Source organism: Nansenia antarctica (genome assembly GCF_963989245.1).
Source record: "Nansenia antarctica genome assembly, chromosome: 10".
NCBI lineage: Eukaryota > Metazoa > Chordata > Actinopteri > Argentiniformes > Microstomatidae > Nansenia > Nansenia antarctica.
In genome coordinates this window covers 20,706,828-20,730,810 of record NC_137680.1, presented here as the reverse complement: position 1 = coordinate 20,730,810, position 23,983 = coordinate 20,706,828, and the positions used below count along the sequence as shown (strand labels likewise).

General features: G+C 46.4%; 1 protein-coding gene across 1 annotated transcript; it reads right to left on the bottom strand.

Moving 5' to 3' along the window:
* Positions 1-381: 381 nt before the first annotated feature.
* Positions 382-2,671, bottom strand: LOC308166737 (large ribosomal subunit protein eL8-like; the record flags this gene model as incomplete). Its single annotated transcript, XM_080541064.1, has 6 exons — positions 2,550-2,671; positions 2,133-2,282; positions 1,561-1,701; positions 1,264-1,343; positions 819-949; positions 382-442 (listed from the first exon to the last, which is right to left on the bottom strand). Exons 3-6 carry the CDS (start codon positions 1,691-1,693, stop codon positions 382-384), a joined length of 405 nt encoding a protein of 134 aa, XP_080397190.1. The 5' UTR covers positions 1,694-1,701; positions 2,133-2,282; positions 2,550-2,671.
* Positions 2,672-23,983: the final 21,312 nt, after the last annotated feature.

Here is a 23,983-nt window from a genome sequence, read left to right as displayed (position 1 = left end):
GGTCACAATATCAGGATTTCCCGATTTATCAAATTCATCAAATGACAAATCCAGGCATGTTTGAGGGTACATTTTCTTTTTTATTACATGAAACTGGGTGGTGTTCAACCAAGCTTGGTAGCCAGCTCCTTGGCCTTCTCAAGCTTTGTGATGCGGGCTGTGGACTTGGGGCCCATGATACCACCTCCCTAGTGACGACGGGTCTGGAAGATAAAGTCAGGAGTCAATACAGTGGAAAATGGGACATTAGGTCCGTTTGTGGAGTGAGGGAGACTTGAGTGCAAACAGGACAACTGAAGCAAACGACAGACGGTGAAAAGCGGCTCTCCAGACGACCACCACCATGACTAACAACCAAAGCTGGGAACTCATCTCCTCGTATCAGTCGTTGTAGTTGGTCTTGATGGCTTCCACCAGCTTGGCAAGTGCACCTTTGTCCTCACTGAAAAAGGACAAATATGTTCAGTCCATTATCACCAACTTGGCACCGACACATCACTGATTTACACTCAAACCTTTGGCTCAGGGTTAAAAAGCTCATGGAACCACATGGTTGTTCAGTTGAAGAAATTCAAACATCATTGCCAGAGGGTTGAGTTAGCTTCTAGTTTCTACAGGTATTAATAAATGTAACTGTTGACATGCATCTTTACCATTCTACCCAGACTGTTCCTACACCATGGCTGTGATCCAAAAATGCAGTCTTGCACCCTATCTAGTGCTTATACTGTACTTGGTGCACACTCTAGACTGAGTGCAAGAAGGCATTTTGGAACACAGCCCATGTTTCCTCTTCAGGGATTGCGGTGTGTACGTACGGGTTTGTCTGTGTGATGGCAACTGAAGTGCAGGTGTTTCTGTGCACCAGTCTGCCCAGCCTGGCCTGGCCCTTCACGATGCAGTAAGGGACACCCATCTTACGGCACAAAGCCGTCAGGAAGACCACCAGCTATAGGGGGTGGGGGGGGAAATGACAGGAAGCATCAATACTTGTTTTTGGGATATAAATATGTCATATTGGTTGTGCTTGATCTCAATTCAAATACATAAAATGGCTGTGGTCTCTGCTCAGAATTAAAAAGCTCGTGTTTTCATCCACACAGTTGATTCAGGTGAAGAAATTCAAACATCATTGCAATTGACCTCATATTTGCCCATTAATAGACGTTCTGACACTTGACATGATTCAGACATAGATCAGGTTCATTAAGGGGAGTTGACATCACAGGTAGTATTCAGGACTTTGCTAGTCTTTAGACTTACCTCGATGGGGTCCACATCATGAGCGATGATCACCAGTTGGGCCTTCTTGCTCTCCACCAGAGTGGTGACTGTGTTCACACCTTTAGGAAAACACCACGGTTCCCATTACAATTGGCCAACTCTTCCATGGTACTCCTAACAATGCCCATGGCTGATGCTCAGGGTTAAAAAGCTCAAAAACTACATGATTTGTTTCAGGTGAAGAAATTCAAACATCATTGCACCAGGGCCAAAAATGTCTTGCCATGAAATGTATACTTAATCCAAACAGGCCAATAGTTTCCCAGCATGCATCACCTGCACGGAGGACAGGTGACCTCTTGGTTGGGGTGTCTCCCTTCCCAGCAGCCTTCTGCTCAGCACGGGCCAGCAGTCTCTGCTTCTTCTCCTGCTTAGTCTCGGGCCTGTACTTGTGAGCCAGCTTGAACATCTGCGTGGCTACAAGGGGAATAGAAAGTATTATAATACAATCATGTTTGAAAAATACACATTTCAACATTGGACAGCACTGAAGTGGACTAGACTGATTGCAAGTTAAAAAGACAGCTTGTAAGTCTTTGGGCAGGGTGCATCAGTGATCTTGGTGGGAGTCAGCATTGCACTTCAGTTAGCAAATATTCTTTCACATCATCTGCAGAGCCCATAAACTAACCTTGCAATAGGCTATATGCACACTCTCACCGATGTGGGTCGATTTATCCAGGAATCTTGCGCTACCGCAGCAAGTAAAAAGGAAAAGGGCTTTAAACTATATGTTTCAAGCTACATCGGAAATAAAGTACATGGCAGTCAGAATGCGGAAGAGAGTGTGCATATAGCCTATTGAGAAGAATAGTCAAAAATATAAACCCCAAGTCTCCCTGGCTTACCGGTCTGCCGGTCCAGCGCCTGTGTGAACTGGTTGATTGCTGGGGGAACCTTCAGACGCTTGTACAGGATGGAGCTCTGCCTCTGCAGGCGGATTTAACGTGGCCATTTCACAAAGCGCGTCAGATCACGCTTGGGCTGGATGTCTTGACCTGTAACAGACCATGGGATGGTTCAGTACCCCAAGTCAATTCAGTGTGAACAAAAGGCACTGAAGAATATTGACAGGAACCCTGTAATCACAGGAAGTGCATCAACAATCTTGGTGGAGTTGTCTGCATCGTTGTTAAGATAGCAAATATTCGTTTACATCCTCTGCACAAACTTATGGAGGAAGATGTGAAACCCATTCTCTTGGGAATCAAACAAACATCCCCATAGCGGTCACATTAGCAGCTGTGCCACGTTGGGCTACTCACCAATGCCGTAGTTCTTGGGCCTCTTCTCGAAGAGAGGGTTGACCACTTTCTTGGCCTCATGTTTCTTGGCCACTGAAGGGGCAGGTGCCACCTTCTTCCCCTTAGCCTTCTTTCCTTTAGGCTGTCATGGAAAAAGTCACATTAATATACAGGTTAGTAGCTGGGGGCTATAAGACATCAGCAGGTGATCAAAACGGTATTATGGTTTTAGCTCAGGGTTAAAAAGCTTGTATACAGAATCCACATGGAAGATTCAGGTGAATAATGTAAATCATCATTGCGAAAGCCAGGGGTTCAACTTCAATTAGTTCAATACTAGAAGATGCTTGTTAGCATTCTTGCTATGGAACACTGGTGCCGCATCAATATGCCGACGTACCACGATGCCGACAGTTTATTAGCGGATTTCTGCGAGAGCTGACAAGACACATGTGGGAAAACTAGGGTTAGGGTTAGGTGCTATGTCGACTTGGTACATGCTGGCATGTCTAACCCTAAACCTAACCCTAAACCTTAACCCTAACCGTCCTTAACCGTAGCACCCTAGCACCTAACCCTAACCCTAGTTTTCCCACATGTACCGTCTTGTCAGCTCTCGCAGAAATCAGCTAATAAACTGTCGGCATCGTAGTCCGTCGGCACAGCGGGTGGGCCCCGGAACACTACGGTCAATCTGGTCAGCTAGCTACTAGACTACCAATTTGTCTAATTCGCTGTCAAACAGGCATGCAAACCCTAACGAACATTGCGCTTATCATCTTCTACTGCTTTTCAGTGGTAGCCAACATGGTTGGGCTCCAGCATAGTCGACTCAGACAAGTTCGGGCCTTCGAAACTAACGTTAGCTAGCAAGCTAGACTTGTCTACCAGCGGAACAAACAACCTACACCCTAACGATTTTCTAAATACACAAGTGACTTACACGAGTATACACTGCATTTCAGCAGCACACATTCAAAAAACTACGAATACATGTTACTAAAGTAAACACGCTGCAGATGGGAGTGCTCCCGTGTTGTTCAGTTGCTGATAGTTTCTACAGGTATTAATAAATGTAACTGTTGACATGCATCTTTACCATTCTACCCAGACTGTTCCGACACTATGGCTGTGATCCAAAAAAGCATTCTTGCACCCTATCTAGTGCTTATACTGTACTTGGTGCACACTCTAGACTGAGTGCAAGAAGGCATTTTGGAACACAGCCCATGTTTCGTCTTCAGGGATTGCGGGTTTGTCTGTGTGATGGCAACTGAAGTGCAGGTGTTTCTGTGCACCAGTCTGCCCAGCCTGGCCCTTCACGATGCAGTAAGGGACACCCATCTTACGGCACAAAGACGGCAGGAAGACCACCAGCTATAGGGGGTGGGGGGGGGAAATGACAGGAAGCATCAATACTTGTTTTTGGGATACAAATATGTCATATTGGTTGTGCTTGATCTCATTTCAAATACATAAAATGGCTGTGGTCTCTGCTCAGAATTAAAAAGCTTGTGTTTTCATCCACACAGTTGATTCAGGTGAAGAAATTCAAACATCATTGCAATTGACCTCATATTTGCCCATTAATAGACGTTCTGACACTTGACATGATTCAGACATAGATCAGGTTCATTAAGGGGAGTTGACATCACAGGTAGTATTCAGGACTTTGCTAGTCTTTAGACTTACCTCGATGGGGTCCACATCATGAGCGATGATCACCAGTTGGGCCTTCTTACTCTCCACCAGAGTGGTGACTGTGTTCACACCTTTAGGAAAACACCACGGCTCCCATTACAATTGGCCAACTCTTCCATGGTACTCCTAACAATGCCCATGGCTGATGCTCAGGGTTAAAAAGCTCAAAAACTACATGATTTGTTTCAGGTGAAGAAATTCAAACATCATTGCACCAGGGCCAAAAATGTCTTGCCATGAAATGTATACTTAATCCAAACAGGCCACATATTTCCCAGCATGCCTCACCTGCACGGAGGACAGGTGGCCTCTTGGTTGGGGTCTCCCTTCCCAGCAGCCTTCTGCTCAGCACGGGCCAGCAGTCTCTGCTTCTTCTCCTGCTTAGTCTCAGGCCTGTACTTGTGAGCCAGCTTGAACAGCTGCGTGGCTACAAGGGGAATAGAAAGTATTATAATACAATCATGTTTGAAAGACACACATTTCAACATTGGACAGCACTGAAGTGGACTAGACTGATTGCAAGTTAAAAAGACAGCTTGTAAGTCTTTGGGCAGGGTGCATCAGTGATCTTGGTGGGAGTCAGCATTGCACTTCAGTTAGCAAATATTCTTTCACATCATCTGCAGAGCCCATAAACTAACCTTGCAATAGGCTATATGCACACTCTCACCGATGTGGGTCGATTTATCCAGGAATCTTGCGGTACCGCAGCAAGTATAAAGGAAAAGGGCTTTGAACTATATGTTTCAAGCTACGTCGGAAATAAAGTACATGGCAGTCAGAATGCGGAAGAGAGTGTGCATATAGCCAGGCAAGAAGCTCACGTCCAACATCAGGTTCCGATGGACGACTTTGATCTTCCCACTCTCATCCCTAATTCGGTAAACGTGAGTCTGAGGCTTCCGGTCTATGATGGTATACATGGTGGGCTCCCACTTGTCCGCTAGTTTCCTCTTCCCTCTCTCCGTTTTATTGGCCAACAAAACTCGGTCGCCAACGTTCAAGTGGGTTCCACGGACTCTCTTGTTGTAGCCATCAGCTTGATGTTGCTGTTCTTTCCTCGCATGCTGCTGAGCTATGCCGGCAGCCACATGGAGGTTCGCCATCAGCTTCTCTGCATAAGTCTTGTAATTCACCACGACTGGATCTTTCAGGACTTGTTTAAAGACCATATCTACCGGGAGTCTAGGGACTCGACCGTACATCAAGTAGAATGGAGGATATCCAGTCGTTTCATGAATGGTGGCGTTGTAAGCAAAGGTCAAGGTCTGTATCTGTTGGGCCCAGTGTTGTTTGGCTGCTAGCGGTAGGGCACGCAGCATACTGCCAAGCGTCCTATTGAACCTTTCGGTTTGCCCATTTCCCATGGGATGGTATGCTGTTGTGTGTGTCTTTGTAATCCCTGTGAGGCTGAGGAGTTCGGCAATGAGTTTACTTTCAAAATTGGCTCCCTGATCGGAATGTATTCGCTCTGGAAAACCGTAGATGCAGAACACATTATCCCATAACTTCTTCGCTATTTGCTTCGCAGTTTGGTTGACGCAGGGGAACGCATGAGCCAATTTTGTGAAGTGGTCTGTTATGACCAACACATCTACAGATCTTTGTCTACTGTCCTCAGCACTCCAAAAATCAATGCACACTAGTTCCATGGGTGCCGATGTGCGAATGCTCTCCAAGGGAGCCCGGGCAGCTGGTTCAGGGGTCTTTGCAAGGATACAGCGTTGGCAGCATTTCACATACTCCTTGATGTCTCTTCCCATCTGCGGCCAGAAGAAGCGCTGTCGGGCGAGATGTGCTGTTCTAGCTTGCCCTTGATGCCCAGCAAGATCATGCACACCAGCGAGAGCCTTGACCTTCAAGCTATTAGGCAGCACAAACTGAAACCTCTTTTCTCCGCTTAATGGTTCTTTGGTCACCCTATATAAAACTCCGTCCTGGACCTTTAGGTGATGCCACTGCTTGCACAGTGTCTGGGCTGTAGGAGCTAACCTACTTCTCCCTCGCCTAGGTGGTGGCTCACCCCTCTGAATGAGCGGCAGGACCTCCTTGATGACTGGATCCATTTCCTGGCTTTGCCTAAGCTCGCCGATGGAGAGGGCTGGAAGTGTGTCCTGTTCTGAGGGCACCGCCTGGGGAAATGCCTTGAGAAACTGCGTCGCTCTTATCTCTGCTCCCTTTTCCCACTCTATGTGAGCTTCACACGCAGATCTCACATGCGATGGCTCTTGACTGCCGGTCAGCCCATCTTGAGTGGTGTCCTTGGTCACACAGCAACCTGCATCTTCTGCCCGGAGACACTGGACCTTTAAACGGAAGAGATCCTGGACTTTCTCCTCCTTTGTTCCCTCTGCTTCAGCCAAAAGACCTTCATACGGCTCACTGATCAGCCTTTGGCTCACTGACTTAGCAAAAGGATCTCTACTTAGGGCATCCGCCACAATGTTCTTCACTCCAGGAATGTGTTTGATACAGAATGTGTATGGGGAAAGCTTTGCCACCCACCTTTGTTCGCAAGCGTCAAGTTTTGGTTTTGTCATTATATAAGTTAAAGGATTATTGTCGGTCCACACTGTCAAAGTGTGGCCCTTTAACCAGTGGCTGAATTTTTCACAAACACTCCACTTGAGTGCCAAGAATTCTAGGCGGTGGGCAGGATACCTTTTTTGTGAGCCAGAAAGGGTCTTGCTCGCAAAGGCGATCGGGCGTGCCTTCGTCTCCCCTTCTGGTATCTGCGACAGAACTGCGCCAAGGCCGTCAAGAGACGCATCAATGGACAGAACCAGGGGCTTAGAGAAGTCTGGATGGGTGAGGACCGCACAGTTCAGGAGCTTCTCCTTAAGGCTGGCGAAGGCAGAGTCGCAGTCAGGGGTCCAGTCTGCAGGTCTGAGCTTTCTGTAGACTCCTGGATTCTGAGTGTACTTTCCGGCCTTTCCTCTCCGTTTCTGCCCAGCTGTGAGGGCGAACAGGGGTTTTGCGATGGAGGAGCAATTTGGTATGAAGTGCTGGTAATAAAATACCATTCCCAGGAACGACTTCACTCTGCGAACTGAAGGAGTGCAGCAATCATCTTCCATCAAAGCCCCCTTCGACATGTTGGCGATGAGCTCAACCTTCTCCGGGTCAACTGCAACACCGTCGCCGCCAACAATGTGTCTGAGGAACTTCACGGACTTCCTTAACAGATGGCACTTCTTCGGACTCAACTTCAGGTTGTGCTCCCGCAATCTCTGGAAAACAACTTCCAACCTGCTGAGGGCCTGCTGTTCATCGGGGGCAAAAATCAGGAGGTCATCCAAGTAGCACAAGAGACTACTAAAGTTTAGATCACCAAAAATACTCAGCATCATCCTCATGAAAGACGCCGGACTGTTGCAAAGTCCCTGTGGCATTCTATTATACTCGTGCAGGCCTAGCGGTGTTGTGAAGGCAGTATATTTCTTGTCCTCCTCGTGCATGGACATGTTATAAAAACCCGATGTGAGGTCCATGGTGCTGAAAACAGCGTTACCGCTAAGGGCAGCCAAGCAGTCCGATTGATGAGGCAAAGGATGAGCATCCTTGGTGGTTCTCGCATTCAGCCATCGAAAATCTGTGCATATACGAAGATCTCCATTCTTCTTCCAAACCATCACGAGTGGGGAAGCATATTCGCTCATTGATTTCCGTATGATTCCCTGCTCTTCCATCTCTGTGAGAACTTGGCGCAGCTTTTGATAGTGTGCCGGCGGCACTCTACGATACGGAAGACGAAAGGGACGGTCGTCAGTGAGGTGGATTCTATGCACAAATCCCTTGGCTTCTCCACAGTCTAGATTGTGCTTTGAAAATATATCTTGATACTTCTCAAGCAATGCCACGAGTTGGAGCTTGGTGGTGGGGCTCGCTTCACATTTGTCAATGTTGACGTTTCCAAGCCCAGACTTTTGCAGCCTGTCTTTCAGGTCAGTGTTGTTGTCCTTCTTCACATCAGTTACTTTGACAGAGCCATTGTCAATCTGAGAGGAACCCTGGAACAGTGTGAAGTCTTCAGCCGCGACACAAGGAGAGACGTCTGCCAGCTTGCTGTTCCTTCTAAGGGTGAGTGGTTTGTCGGAGATGTTCGTGATTTTCATCGGGGTCCAGCCATCTCCCCACATTGGTGTGACCACTCTCCCCACCATAATGCCCCGAGGCACACACCTGGAGGTGGTAGGCTCCACAATAACCGTGCTCCCAGGTGACTTGGGCACATTACTCGGCAGTCTACCCCACAGTAGGTACTCTTGTTTGGGGAGGAGAGTCACCGCCTGGGTTAGCTTCACTGTCCCTACTTTTTCCGGCACATCTTCACCCCTCCATCTCGTGAGACTTGCCATCATCTCCAAAAACTGTTCGCCATCTGAAGACTCCTGTGTGTTTCGCGAGATAAGTGTCCAGTAGTTGTTCTCATTTTTCAGCTGGTGCAGCACATATTTCAGCATGTTGGTGCCTACGATGATATCGTCTTTCTGGCCAGCGACCACGAGGACTGGGACCGTGCACTTCACCCCATATAGCATCAATTCCATGTCGAACATGCACTTAGGGCTCACCTGTACTCCTCCACAGCCAACAAGGATGATGCGCTGTGGGAGTTCTTGCTGTTGGGTCAGGACGCTGTCTGACAACAGTCTCTCCTCTGCCTCTTCACTTATGGTGCAGGCCATTGACCCTGTATCGAGGAGCCCTTGCAACTGAGAGCGGCCATTAACTGTCACTGGTGCGTTGAATAACTCACTGAAGATCTCAACTGTGTGAATATTCTGAACAATTACTGTACAATCATCAGACCTTGCTTTACAAACATTTACATACATCTCCTTTAATTCTTCACCTTCTTCAAGGGTCGATTCTTTAACGCTCACACATCCCCTCTCCATATGTGAGCCATCTAGTTTAAACCTGCTCCACTTCGCTCTTGTTCAGGCCGTGCTTGAGCTAGCTGTGGCTGTGGTTGTGGATGAGTGTTAAATCTTGGCCGGCGCTGTTGGCACTCCCTCTTCCAGTGGCCGGGTTGGTAACAGCCCATACAGAGGTTTGCCTGTCTACAGTGCACAGTAGTTGAGTGTTCCGCAGACTGACAGACTCTGCATCTACTCTGAACAATGGCTACTGGCCCCCTGCTGGGTGGAGCGACTGCTTCTGTCTGGGCCTTCTGCTCCAGCACACGGTTCAACAAGCCAATGAGAGACTGGACGCAGACGCTCTCGGCCTGTGGAGAGGATGAGGGCCCCATTGACTTCGGGTAGCAGATAAGGTCGGTTGTGTTAGCAGTGACTGTCTCTATCGCTGAAGTCTGAGCATGTGCACCAATGTTCTTTGGCTGGTAAGATTTGGCTTGGGACTTTGTTCTGACCTCTCTCTGATGTTCGATGAGGTGTTCCTGAACCTCATTTGCTGTCCACTTCTCTGACGTTTTGTACTTTAGGACACGTGCAAGAGCGGGGTCAGGGCAGTGTTTCACCAGCATCATTGTGACTTCATGAGAGGGGTCCTCAATGTTTCGCCCCTGCCTTCTCAGACACTCATCCGCGACATCCACAGCCTTATTCAAGCGTATCCAGTAGTCCATGGGACTTTCTCCAGCTAGAGGAAGAGTGTTATAAAAATCTGCTAGAGGCATTGAGGAGTAGGTTATCTCACTGAAATGTTGTTTCAGGATATCAAAGATGAGCTCGGTGTTTTCAGCTGGCCGCAGCGATGGCATGCTACGCAGGGTAACTTTAACAACGTCTCTAGCCTTTCCCATTAGTCTTGACATTATCTCCTGGGAGTACTCTTGTGGGGGGACACCCCTCTTATTCAGGTAGACGCTCATCATTTCTTCCCACTCATGTACTGTGTGTTTGTCTGTTCCATCTCCCCTGAAGTACGGTGGGTCTCTGACATCTGTCTTCATCACTAACTTTACTCCAGTCATGTTCAAGTCAGAATGTCTATGTCCTAAATTCAGGCTAGGTGTAGGAGTAGGAGTTGTTTGGCTATCTGCGCTACCAATAGACCTGTTTAGTTGACTAGCATTGTTCTGTCCTATTTCATATGCTAATTGTGTAATGAGATTCCCTAGGTCTGAGGAACTCGCATCAGGACTAGACATTGGCTGATGTGGAGAATGTTCATCTGTGTGCGTGTGAGTGTATGAGGATACAGGGCCGCGCACTGGACTAACACCGCTCCCAATGTCTGGAAAATCCTCTAACCTAGGCATGTGCGGTGCGTCAGTGTGTAAGTGTGTGGACGAGAGTACAGGTTTGCCTAGTGCACCAGCACCTTTAACTGGTGTGCACTCCAACCGACTCATTAGCCTGCCCCTTCCTAGGGTTACCAGAGCAGCGTTTCCACGGCTAAGAGGTGTCTGCACATCCTTACCATCAGTCATTTTTGTAAAAGTTGTGATATATTAGACTATGGTAATAATATAGGAATTACTAACAAATGCTAATATCAAAAATAATAATAATCACAATGTGAAATTATACTAAGTGAGATAGAGGCATTTAAGAGTTACACGATATACACATCAACAGTGGGCCAAGTACTCATCAACGTTCCGAAGAGGTTCCAACTTTTCACAGCAACCACCGGCGATCACCCTGGCGATGATCTGGAGCGAAGATATCCGGGTCACGGCACCACTGTAACCGGCTCGGTCTGTCTCGAGTCGACTACCTGCGTTGTGTTCTGTGCTGACCGATGACAGGACGCTGATGTGTACTTTAGGCACTTTTAATCTGTACAATGCACACAAAAATAATGTTGGAATGAAACATCAAAACATGTAGGTGTCTTCTCAGCACGAGTCAACCTCTCTCCGTCTCATAGAATGCAGACCGAGCTCTAATAATAATAATAATAATAATAATAAACAGAAAATATTTAGATTTGGGCTATTACACTTTACAACACCAAATAAACCACCCTCTCTTCACCAATCACCTTCCCCTCGCATACAGTGACATGCATGATACAAAATGCCCCACATCTAGCAGCTCAGTGCCACTGAACATCGAACAAAAGAAAACACCTCAACACATTACATTTTGAACCTGGTATTGGGAGTAGCAACATACCTGTACAATGCACACAAAAATAATGTTGGAATGAAACATCAAAACATGTAGGTGTCTTCTCAGCACGAGTCAACCTAGCACAAAAGAAACATTTCAGCTAACTGACACAGAGAACAGTGACGAACGCTAGCTGACACAGTGATGAGCGCTAGCATACAGAAAAATGAACCACGAGGTTAGCTAAATTAAAGTCTCTAAAACGCTCAAAACACCAATGTTTTTGATACAACATGACAGCATTTATGTGCACTCATCCTTAAATGCATGTACAACTTCTCATGTGCACTCAAATTAAAGTTATGATAGGTATGTTATAAGTTTACATTGCACTGCTGTAGACACGTACCTCTCTCCGTCTCATAGAATGCAGACTGAGAGAGAAACGCGGAAAATGCAGCCTATTCATAGCTTTCATGTGACGTCACAGCATAGTGGAAACGCCCACCTGACGGGCAAAAGGCACTTTTTGCGGGCAAAACCCACGGGCAAAACCCACTTTTTGCGGGTTAATAACTTTGATTTCCCGTGGCTTAGGAAAATAATTCCAACGTGTCCGGAAAGAGGAGAAGCCAGGGAATGCAAAAGTTTTTGAATGGAGTCGATCCTCCACTCCTATCACCGTGGACACAGCAAGGAGCGAATTCCCGGATATAAATATTCCCTCGCCCCCGCTAACAGCGGGAGTTGGGAGTTTCGTCCAGCAGCGGTAGAACTCCCGGTTGATCGAGTTTCATATTAAAAGTATATCTTCTCGGGGTGTCAGCGAGGTGGTTAGAAGGTGGCGATATATTGTACTTATAAATCAATCCGCCACACAGCAAGCTGCCATTCACAGCTCACTCTTGGTTCTTTGAATCAGTTCTCTGATGCATGTCCTTACCTCTTCCCTCTCTTAAGTATGCCCTGATGGTCCCAGCACCACAGCAATGCCACGGCTTTGCCTCAGATGTCTTTGAGACGCTGCAGGCCCCAGGGGACCAGGCCAGGCAGGTGGCCAGTGGGCCTAGAGATGCACCACCTCCTCCTGCTGTTGTCCCAGAGGTCACAAGGCCACTTCAGCCAACCCACCGGTCTCCTCTGAAGGAGAGAGTCAGAAGGGCCAACAACCATCGGCCAAAAATGATTGGACTCTCTGATCACTCCACAGAGAACGAGGTGAGGGTTTTCTTTTCACTATCAGTCTTGTCAGACATGTGCCAGTGTTTGTGTTTGGTTGCCCCAAATCCAACTTATCGTCACCTTCTTAAAATAATGGCTTAAGTCACTTTTGAGGAAAATTATGTTTTTACCTAAATATCATATATTCTATATATGGTTCAGTTTATTCTGTGTTTTGCAAAACTTGAAAATAGGACTTAATATGAAAATATGACTTCAGTCATTATTTAGGCACTTATGAACTTGCCTATTGCCTATTAAGCCATTATTTTAAGAAGGTGGCGATATATTGTACTTATAAATCAATCCGCCACACAGCAAGCTGCCATTCACAGCTCACTCTTGGTTCTTTGAATCAGTTCTCTGATGCATGTCCTTACCTCTTCCCTCTCTTAAGTATGCCCTGATGGTCCCAGCACCACAGCAATGCCACGGCTTTGCCTCAGCTGTCCTTGAGACACTGCAGGCCCCAGGGGACCAGGCCAGGCAGGTGGCCAGTGGGCCTAGAGATGCACCACCTCCTCCTGCTGTTGTCCCAGAGGTCACAAGGCCACTTCTGCCAACCCACCGGTCTCCTCTGAAGGAGAGAGTCAGAAGGGCCAACAACCATCGGCCAAAAATGATTGGACTCTCTGATCACTCCACAGAGAACGAGGTGAGGGTTTTCTTTTCACTATCAGTCTTGTCAGACATGTGCCAGTGTTTGTGTTTGGTTGGCCCAAATCCAACTTATCGTCACCTTCTTAAAATAATGGCTTAAGTCACTTTTGAGGAAAATTATGTTTTTACCTAAATATCATATATTCTATATATGGTTCAGTTTATTCTGTGTTTTGCTAAACTTGAAAATAGGACTTAATATGAAAATATGACTTAAGTCATTATTTAGGCACTTATGAACTTGCCTATTGCCTATTAAGCCATTATTTTAAGAAGGTGGCGATATATTGTACTTATAAATCAATCCGCCACACAGCAAGCTGCCATTCACAGCTCACTCTTGGTTCTTTGAATCCGTTCTCTGATGCATGTCCTTACCTCTTCCCCCTCTTAAGTATGCCCGGATGGTCCCAGCACCACAGCAATGCCACGGCTTTGCCTCAGCTGTCCTTGAGACGCTGAAGACCACCCTCCTGAAGACCACCCTCCTGCAGTCAACCCACTGGCCAGGCCAGAGGGAGAAGGGGCAGTCATGTCTCTACAACTACCAGCCACATTCCCCAGGTGAGTGTTGCCCCCTGGGCCTTGAACTGGAATGAAAGTGTCATCATTATGACTCTGACTTGATCTAACATCACTGTCATGTTTATACCACAGGGGGATCTGACACTGGCTTGGAGATTACTAAACAATATGAACAAACATGCATAACTAAGTACAGATTTGTTTTTAATAAAAAAACAAAAAAACAAATTGCTTCCTGTAGAGACTTTTGTGTCATTTCAAAGTCTAATCACTAATCTATTGTAATGTTTTGTCTGAAAGTATCACAGACCCGTCAGATGGAAGACCCGACAGTGATCAAAAAGCGAAGGACATAAACCAGGTGAGTTCATACGTTTTGTAGTTTCATTTTGAGGTATTTTCATCAATCTTATTATGCCAAACAACAAGTTGCAACAACAAGTTTCCAGCGCACTGTATCAGCCCTAGATGAGTTCATTGATGTACTGATGTATTGATGTATGTCCTTACTTTGTCGTCTCTTAGGGTTGAGCTGTTTACTATGGCATCCCCAAACATGGAGAACAGCTGACTTTCAGAGTCACCAATAAACATTATATTTCAGAGTCCTTTTTGGTGAGCTGACTTGTAATGTTAAGAGTTAACACTAGAACAGCCATGAGGGGTCATTTGTGAGTAAAGAAACATTTTATATCTTTGCACTACAAATTTCAGGAACCTCCTTTCATGAATTTTCCTAGATATGTGCCTTCCACTAGCCAGTATCCTTACATTTTCAAAATCACATCAGGATAAGCTAATATAAAGCTATTTTGCCGTTTTTCTGTGTAGGAAGCAGGCTAATTTACAAACGGCCAACTAGTGGTCGTTGTGTGTAAATCGCAGCTTGAGCATTGTAAAGAGTAGGTATAGTAGGTAAAAAAGGCACGGCTGTTCTAGTTAAGAGGTAGGACACAGAAACTACAGCTGAAGATGGTTAATGTGTAAATGATATTCTGTTTATTTGGAATACATTGACCATTCACACAACAAAATGTGCAGTTAGACAAAGATTTACATACAACCATTAGATGGAAAACATGCAAACTATCAGAGGTCGATCACATTATTGTTAACGCCATCTAACAAAACATATGAGTTATGATCGCATGTCTACCATGCTGCCTTCAATCAATGTAATGATTAAGCAATGCTGCAGGAGTTTATTAGTAGTGCAAAAGTGGATCACTCCAGCAGGTACCTCCCTTTCAGACCCGACTTATACTTCAATGTGTTGCTGAATCTATCGGAAATGTCTTTGGTTTATCTACAGAACCTAAGGCACAGAACAAGATCTCATGCATCATAGACCCTTAGTCTAAAGTGTACCCTCTCACTTCAACTCACATGCTTTAAATGGAGATCCTTCATCCTGATCATGACAATATCTGGTGATAATAACGTCGCTCATGTCTGTGTTCTGTTGCCTGTCCCCGTGTCTGTGTGGCGGCCTCAAGCATGGCCTCCTTAGGGGTGTACAGGACCACACTGCCCTCTAGCGGCGATCAGTAGCAAACACGCACTAACGCGACGAGCAGGAACATGACGCTGACGATGGTCACGGCTGAGAACAAGAAGATGAGACCACCGAACACGGAGTTGGCCATGGGGAGAACGACCAGCTTGGCGTCAGCAGGAATCATGTTGGAGAGATCCAGCATGTAGCCCAGACTCCAGCCTATGGAGGTGTTGTTCACCTAGAAAGAAGGTCAAGAGGCAGTATGACGCATGGCTGGAGGTTTCACTAGGCTCTGGGCTTCCACATTTTAAAATAACATATTTTTTTCTCCAATGATGTGGCTAGGTATTGGTCAAGCAACCTTTTGATACAAAATGTTGAAACTACACAGAATTCCACAAAATACGCTTCCAAAAAGCAACCATTTCCTTCGAAGATTTCCTCATGCACACAGCCTCTGCCCAAGGATTGTGCATCTCAGCATTACTGTCCCCCCCCCACATGTAGAATCAAACCCCTGCCCGTGGTACAGTATGAGGTCACTAGAACATCCTTCCCCTACATTCCATCTTACTTTACATCAACATTACTGTACTGTGCATCTTTTGGACATCTTTACACAGTTTACAACATCAAATGAATATCAATGTGAATAGGCTACAGTGCATACAGACTACAATGCACAATGCATTTTCAAGTTGAGACAAAGTTGTAAAGAACTGTGGTTATATAATAAATAATTGAGGCAAACTGGCCCCACGGCAGTTGAATCCGTCTTGCATGTCTTCCATGGGAGAGGCCAACTCTGAGAGCACCAGTTTGACACCAGCCACCAGGCAGATGACAGACAGTAGGTCACTTGTTGATGGTATGGACGATTCGTCACCATGCGAGAGAAATCCCCTATTTTTCATAATTTTTAAAAGGCTAACCACAGTCTCGGTGCTTAGGAAGATCCTTTCTGTAAACCAAAATGAGTTCCATATCCTGTTGTCAGGGAGGGTTTGGCCTTTTCTGTGTTTTGATCTTGATCATTAGATCATGTCTGATGAGGTCTGGCAGACTCAGAATGTGTCCGTGCTCTTTTCTTTTTTCAAACAAATTTGATTTGGATGTCTTTTCCCCCTTTTTTATCATTGCAAATATGTAACTATGATACAGTCTAAATGTTATGAATCGTGATGCACTTCGATGCACCTACCTCTTTTTGGAACATTATGTTTTTCCATGTCTCATCATCGAAGTTATAGCCTTCCACAAGAATAGACTGAACATAAAGTGCTGAATAGCAGTAAGCCTTCAAGAATTGATCACGTATCCAGGTCCTTTCTTTCTTCAGCTAAAGAAAATAAAAAAAACATAATTGCATTAAAGGTCAGAAAATCTGCAATTCCAACAACAACAAAGCACTCTCCGCGCCACAGACACAGTCTGTTGAAAAGGTCTGGATGTCGCGCAAATGAAGTGTTTGACATCTTTTTGCATAATTACGAAAGTTGAAGTGTTGAAGAGCTCACTCAATATAACAAACAACAGTTTTAGGATCACTAAATACTTATCATTTGTGAATTGGATTCACTGTATAGTCTGCCGTAGCGTAGGCTACTGGGTAAGTGATACATGGCTTGTACAAACAAACGTTTTAGGACGTGTTCAAAAGAAAGGACTGTGTGATCATCTAGTTATGTGTAGTTATGTGTTTATTGCATGTTGATGTCCTCTCAGCATGTTGTGACGTGCTAAACATGCAGTTAGATGTTGATAGCGATGTTATTTCTTAGCTCCTACTCAGCTACCAATGTGATGATAGCAAATGCGATTCAGAGCATTTTTCTCCAGTATTTGGTTTGAGGGGTACCAACATTCAAATAAGAATATCTTCAACTATTTTCAGATTGTATCAATGTATGACTTATCATTTGAAAACTTACAATCTACACTTTTTCTCTCACTCCTAATCTGAAAACCCCCCAGAAGAATTACCTTGCCCTACTTGGGGACTTTTTCACCAGATCCTGTCTCAATTTCATTGACATAATGTATCTATGGATGGAAGGATTGACCATCCGTGAGATCAAAATGATAGTTTTAACCATGTTTTGAACCGATACAACGTTTGTTTACAATTGCATTGTTTACTAACAATGGAGTAAAACAATCTTATATTTTGAGTTCTGATAGGCTAAGAGAGTTAAACTAAGCTCATGAGGCATTTCTAAATTACATTCTTCAATAATCGATGGCTATAATTAATTTAAAGGTCCAATATGGTACCAATCCCAGATTGTCCCTTGGAAAACATGTCACTTGTCACATTTGATTGTCTTGTTGAGGTTAATCCCGAATATGAATAGATGCAATCTGTTGAAAGCATCCATGTCTAACGATGGATCTGTCTGTGTAGACTGTACATCCATTTAAAACGTGGAAGACAACACAACAGAGATCAGAGTCAGAACCTCACATCACAGTATACAGTTTACCAGTTCATATTATTTTTATATACTGTACCTGCAGATCCTATTCTTTTTATACACCTGCACTGTGTACTGTGCAGTGCCGCGTAGCCCCTGCTTCTGTGGTTAAGTAGCTGATGAGTACAGAGTGTACATCTATCTTAGCTGACATCAAATCGTGAGCTTAGAATTATACGGTTCTATCTCCGTTTAGGGGAGTTCAGAGATATTGAGCGTAAAAGTTTTTACATTCCATTATGTTTTGTGAGATGGAATCTTTGTATTTTATTAATTACTAACAAAAACATTTCAACATTTTAAAAATAACACCACACAGGCATTAATAAACACCTAATGGATCAGATTATGTAAAAAAAAAAAAATTGACAAACATGGAGAACCTTATAATTCTAACGTCACGAAATACTGCTGTCATCTGTTTGTGCACCAGTCTAGCTCACTGTCTGCTCACCGTTGGCCAGTCCCATGAGCAGAATTGGTCCGTGTGGTTCCTCCACTGCTGAAGGGTGGACCTGCCTTTCAGGTAGAGAGCTGCAGAGGAGTAATAGAATCCAGCGTAGGCCTGAGGGGACAACATGTGCTTTATCAGGGTTTCTGATCACAAACACACAATCACTTTATTTTGCCATGCAAGACATTGCTCAACACACGTACGTGCTTGTGTGTGTGTGTGTGTGTGTGTGTGTGTGTGTGTGTGTGTGTGTGTGTGCGTGCATGTGTAGTGTAGGTGTGTGTGTGGGTGGATGGATGAGTTGGGTGGTGTGGTGCATTACCATAAAGTCCCCAGAGACAGGTGGTTGGTGGACACAGTTAAAGGAGATGTTTCCTTTGCACGTCAGGTTAAATAAGCTGTGTACGGCGTCCCTACAGAGAGCTGCGTCTGACGTCCCCACCAGGGTGAAGGTCTTCTCAGGGTCGTAGCTGGCAGGGGTCTTTGTACACTCAGTCCCATAGATGAACTGGGCCGTCACAGTGGAGTTGAAACCACGAGGGTAGCAGGGATAAGACACCGCTGTGTGGTCCATGGATTTCTGAGAGGAGAGAGTATGTAAGATACCACATACAGTACAGGTACTCGGGCGGCTGTGGCGCAGGGGTTAGAGCCGGCGTCTAATGATCGCAAGGTTGTGTGGTGAAAATATCTAAATATAGAATCAAAAGGCAGCCTGCTTCATTTCAAATTGCATAGGAAAAAGCTATTTAATAATATACGTACTCTTGCAAGAGGAGAACCGTTTTACAAGCATGTCAGAGCAAACGTAACAGTGAAAAATTTTCTCACCAGAAAGTCGAGATACCTGGTCACATCTCTTTTTATCCACTTAGATTACAAATCCGCCCTTAGGTGAGGTCAAACCAATCACTAACAAGGGGTGTGGTATTGTACTTTGAGGAAGATGAAGAGGGATGAAGGAAAGAAAATCAGTTCCTAGAACTTGCTCTAGACAGTCATTTTACTGTTGTGAGTTTTTAGTCTTAAATGTAGAAAACAATTCTTATTTAAATAAGAATTTTCTCCTACAGTTGGCAGATCGGCGGTTCGAGCCCCGGCTGGCCACATGTCGAAGTGTCCTTGGGGAAGACACTGAACCCCAAATTGCACCCAAAGAACGGGTCGGTGCCTCGCATGGTAGCTTGCTGCCATTGGTGTGTGAATGTGTGTGTGAATGGGTGAATGAGAGGCCATTGTAAAGCGCTTTGGAACAAGGCGCTATATAAGTCAGTCCATTTACAATACCGCATACAGTACAATATATTGCATACAGTACAATATGTTCAATGATTGGGACAGTTTCTCATAAAAAAAAGACAATCTGAAGGATTAATATCGGATTAGCTTGTTTAGTGACTTTAGGAGCAGGTTTGGGGAGATTTCCTTTTAAATTCCATCAATGCCATAAGTGAATTTAATTAAATTCGGCGATCAAAAAAAGGGCCTTCATTTCCAATACATTTTCAATACATTGAAACAATCTCAATCTCAATCTCACAATCTTTAACTGTGTGTGTTCTTTACATTCTTCTGTAAATTGAAAAGAAACATTTTTGAATTTGGAATTGTATTGGAGTTTTAACATACTTCCTGAATTGAAGGAATTGAAAAGGAATTCACCCCAACCCAGGTTAGTTAGCATAGATATTTCAGCACCATTAGCTGTAGTTAGGCTGCAAACTTATTCTCTAGATGTCAATGCTTTTGCTACTGTTGTTTCTTTCCTAATTAATGGCATGAGTTCGAAAAGCATTTTCTACAAAGCTAGCTTAACAGTACATTTCCTACCAAGCAAAATAACTGAAATGGTTTGATCAATACGTTAATACCATTATGTACTGTATCCTGCCTAAGCTCTCAGAGCCAATCAATGAAGTTCAATCAAGTCACATTTAAAATGCAACTTTCACTTACCGTACTGTAGGTCTCAACAAATTTAACATGAAAACACAATAAAATCGCTGCACTGGCTATCGGTTAGTTGTAGAATTGATTTTAAGATTATTGGTTTACAAAGCACTAATGCTCTCGCTCCCGACTACATGTCTGACATGGTTTTAAGATAATGTACCCACTAGATCCCTCAGGTCCTCTGGTACTGGTCTCTTGGTTGTTCCAGGGGTCCGGTCTAAGACCCATGGCGAGGCGGCTTTTTGCCACTACGGCCCCAGACTATGGAACGGCTTGCCGGATGACGTGACGGAGGCAAAGAGTGGATATCCTTAAAAGAAAGCTTTAAACACACCTAGCCTTAGCCTGGCTTTTCTAGTGTTTATCTCAACTTGCATTTTTACTTGCATTATTTCTTATCTCCTATTTCCTGGTTTGATTGTGTTTTTATGTTCAGCACTTAGTCGATCCCTGTTTTTGTAGCGTGAGGCAGCTTGATGTATTGTGTCCACTGGACAAGACGCAGCCTGTCACCTGGCCCCAAACCATCTCCTTTAATGCTATGTGATTATCAGAGAGGCATTGGGTCATGTGTTTGGTGTTACTCTGACAGGTAACGAACCCGTTAACCCTCTGATTTCAGGGACCATAAGACCACTGAGGTGGTAAATAGAACAGTTAACGAATAAAACTGGTTGAGAAGCGGAGAGGGTGAGGGAGGTGCAGGGTAGTGCAGGAGAGGGTGAGGGAGGAGCAGGGTAGTGGAGGAGAGGGGGAGGGAGGTGCAGGGTAGTGGAGGAGAGGGAGAGGGAGGAGCAGGGTAGTGGAGGAGAGGGGGAGGGAGGAGCAGGGTAGTGGAGGAGAGGGAGAGGGAGGAGCAGGGTAGTGGAGGAGAGGGGGAGGGAGGAGCAGGGTAGTGGAGGAGAGGGAGAGGGAGGAGCAGGGTAGTGGAGGAGAGGGGGAGGGAGGTGCAGGGTAGTGGAGGAGAGGGGGAGGGAGGGAGGTGCAGGGTAGTGGAGGAGAGGGAGAGGGAGGAGCAGGGTAGTGGAGGAGAGGGGGAGGGAGGAGCAGGGTAGTGGAGGAGAGGGGGAGGGAGGTGCAGGGTAGTGGAGGAGAGGGTGAGGGAGGGAGGAGCAGGGTAGTGGAGGAGAGGGTGAGGGAGGGAGGTGCAGGGTAGTGGAGGAGAGGGGGAGGGAGGTGCAGGGTAGTGGAGGAGAGGGGGAGGGAGGAGCAGGGTAGTGGAGGAGAGGGGGAGGGAGGTGCAGGGTAGTGGAGGAGAGGGGGAGGGAGGTGCAGGGTAGTGGAGGAGAGGGGGAGGGAGGTGCAGGGTAGTGGAGGAGAGGGTGAGGGAGGTGCAGGGTAGTGGAGGAGAGGGGGAGGGAGGTGCAGGGTAGTGGAGGAGAGGGGGAGGGAGGAGCAGGGTAGTGGAGGAGAGGGGGAGGGAGGTGCAGGGTAGTGGAGGAGAGGGGGAGGGAGGAGCAGGGTAGTGGAGGAGAGGGGGAGGGAGGTGCAGGGTAGTGGAGGAGAGGGGGAGGGAGGTGCAGGGTAGTGGAGGAGAGGGGGAGGGAGGTGCAGGGTAGTGGAGGAGAGGGGGAGGGAGGTGCAGGGTAGTGGAGGAGAGGGGGAGGGAGGGAGGTGCAGGGTAGTGGAGGAGAGGGTGAGGGAGGTGCAGGGTAGTGGAGGAGAGGGGGAGGGAGGGAGGTGCAGGGTAGTGGAGGAGAGGGAGAGGGAGGTGCAGGGTAGTGGAGGAGAGGGGGAGGGAGGGAGGAGCAGGGTAGTGGAGGAGAGGGGAGGGAGGAGCAGGGTAGTGGAGGAGAAGGGGAGGGAGGTGCAGGGTAGTGGAGGAGAGGGGGAGGGAGGTGCAGGGTAGTGGAGGAGAGGGGGAGGGAGGAGCAGGGTAGTGGAGGAGAGGGTGAGGGAGGTGCAGGGTAGTGGAGGAGAGGGAGGGAGGTGCAGGGTAGTGGAGGAGAGGGAGAGGGAGGTGCAGGGTAGTGCAGGAGAGGGTGAGGGAGGTGCAGGGTAGTGGAGGAGAGGGGGAGGGAGGAGCAGGGTAGTGGAGGAGAGGGGGAGGGAGGTGCAGGGTAGTGGAGGAGAGGGGGAGGGAGGAGCAGGGTAGTGGAGGAGAGGGTGAGGGAGGTGCAGGGTAGTGGAGGAGAGGGGGAGGGAGGTGCAGGGTAGTGGAGGAGAGGGGGAGGGAGGTGCAGGGTAGTGGAGGAGAGGGAGAGGGAGGGAGGTGCAGGGTAGTGGAGGAGAGGGGGAGGGAGGTGCAGGGTAGTGAAGGAGAGGGGGAGGGAGGAGCAGGGTAGTGGAGGAGAGGGGGAGGGAGGTGCAGGGTAGTGGAGGAGAGGGGGAGGGAGGTGCAGGGTAGTGGAGGAGAGGGGGAGGGAGGTGCAGGGTAGTGGAGGAGAGGGGGAGGGAGGAGCAGGGTAGTGGAGGAGAGGGGGAGGGAGGTGCAGGGTAGTGGAGGAGAGGGGGAGGGAGGTGCAGGGTAGTGGAGGAGAGGGGGAGGGAGGTGCAGGGTAGTGGAGGAGAGGGGGAGGGAGGAGCAGGGTAGTGGAGGAGAGGGTGAGGGAGGGAGGAGCAGGGTAGTGCAGGAGAGGGAGAGGGAGGAGCAGGGTAGTGGAGGAGAGGGGGAGGGAGGGAGGTGCAAAACACACTACACTACCACAGGCTTTAATTCATATCATTCAACATATCCAGAAAAAAAAGAAAATAGGTTGGTTGCAGTTATTATTGGCCTCCATGCAGCAGTAGTAGTAGTTCAAAGAGCAGTTGACATACAGTATGGAACCAGTTAAGGAATGTGAGACTGTAGGGACTAGGTGGAAAACAGATTATGTCTTGAAGCAGTCTTTTGACTTCCTTTCTTAACTTATATTACGTTTGCCTTAAATAAAAATGCATACCTACTGTACATAATTTCAATCAGTTTAATACTCAACTTGAAGTTCCCATAATTTCTCATCTGGTAGCAGATGGTTGATGTATTTCTTCTAGTAGTCCAGACTTTCCATTCATTCTAGTGATATCACTGTATCCCTTTGTGTGAATAGAGTAGATCAAAGTCGAATGAGGTCTCATTTGATCGCAGATCCGCGCGTTGTTGCAGATACTTAAGAGTGGAAACAATAGTGCAATTGGAAAAACAACACAGCGTGTTCAGCACAGAAAAGTGTGAATGCATCCGCAGTCTGGCTGTATTCTTTAGAAAATTCAGCACTTTCTTGTGGACGCTTGACATAAAGTTAAACTGCCCTTATCCTGCTACGTAAAAAGTGCGAATGTTGGTTTAGAAAAAACGAGCCACACTCACCATCGTTTATCCCATTCGGGTGCATTCCACAAGGAAGCTTGACAGTTTCTTATTGTGTAAGTTTCCCGCAGATCAGACACCACGTAGGCTGATTTAGATGGTATCAGGTCCGATCAAAGACTGGACAGCAATGGACCTGAAGAGGTGTGAACAATATGATCTGTCCTGTCACTTGCGCATTTGAATTTCTGTGATATTTAAATCCATACTTTGATGATGTATTTTGCCCCTTGATAGATAAAACTATCAAGCGCAACGATATTCTCATATATAGTAGCCTCTCTAACTTCATCCGAGGAAATAAAGTTTGCTATACCGCAAAGTAAGTAGCCTCCATCCTATGCAGCCGTCCCTCCCGAGGGACCATGCGTTTGGGAAAGTTTATTTCACAGTAAAAGTCCTCTCGTGTTGGGCTGGATGGGTATTGGGTAGTAGACCGAAGGAATGCACTGAAATAGGAGAGCAGTCGGCGCGCTTCCTAACGTGGTATACAGATGCCAAATCGTGACGTTAGAATTATAAGGTTCTATCTCCATTTTTGTCAAAATTGAGTTTTTTTACATGATCTGATCCATTAGGTGTTTATTAATGCCTGTGTGGTGTTATTTTTTAAAATGTTGACATTTTTTTGTTAGTAATTCATAAATTA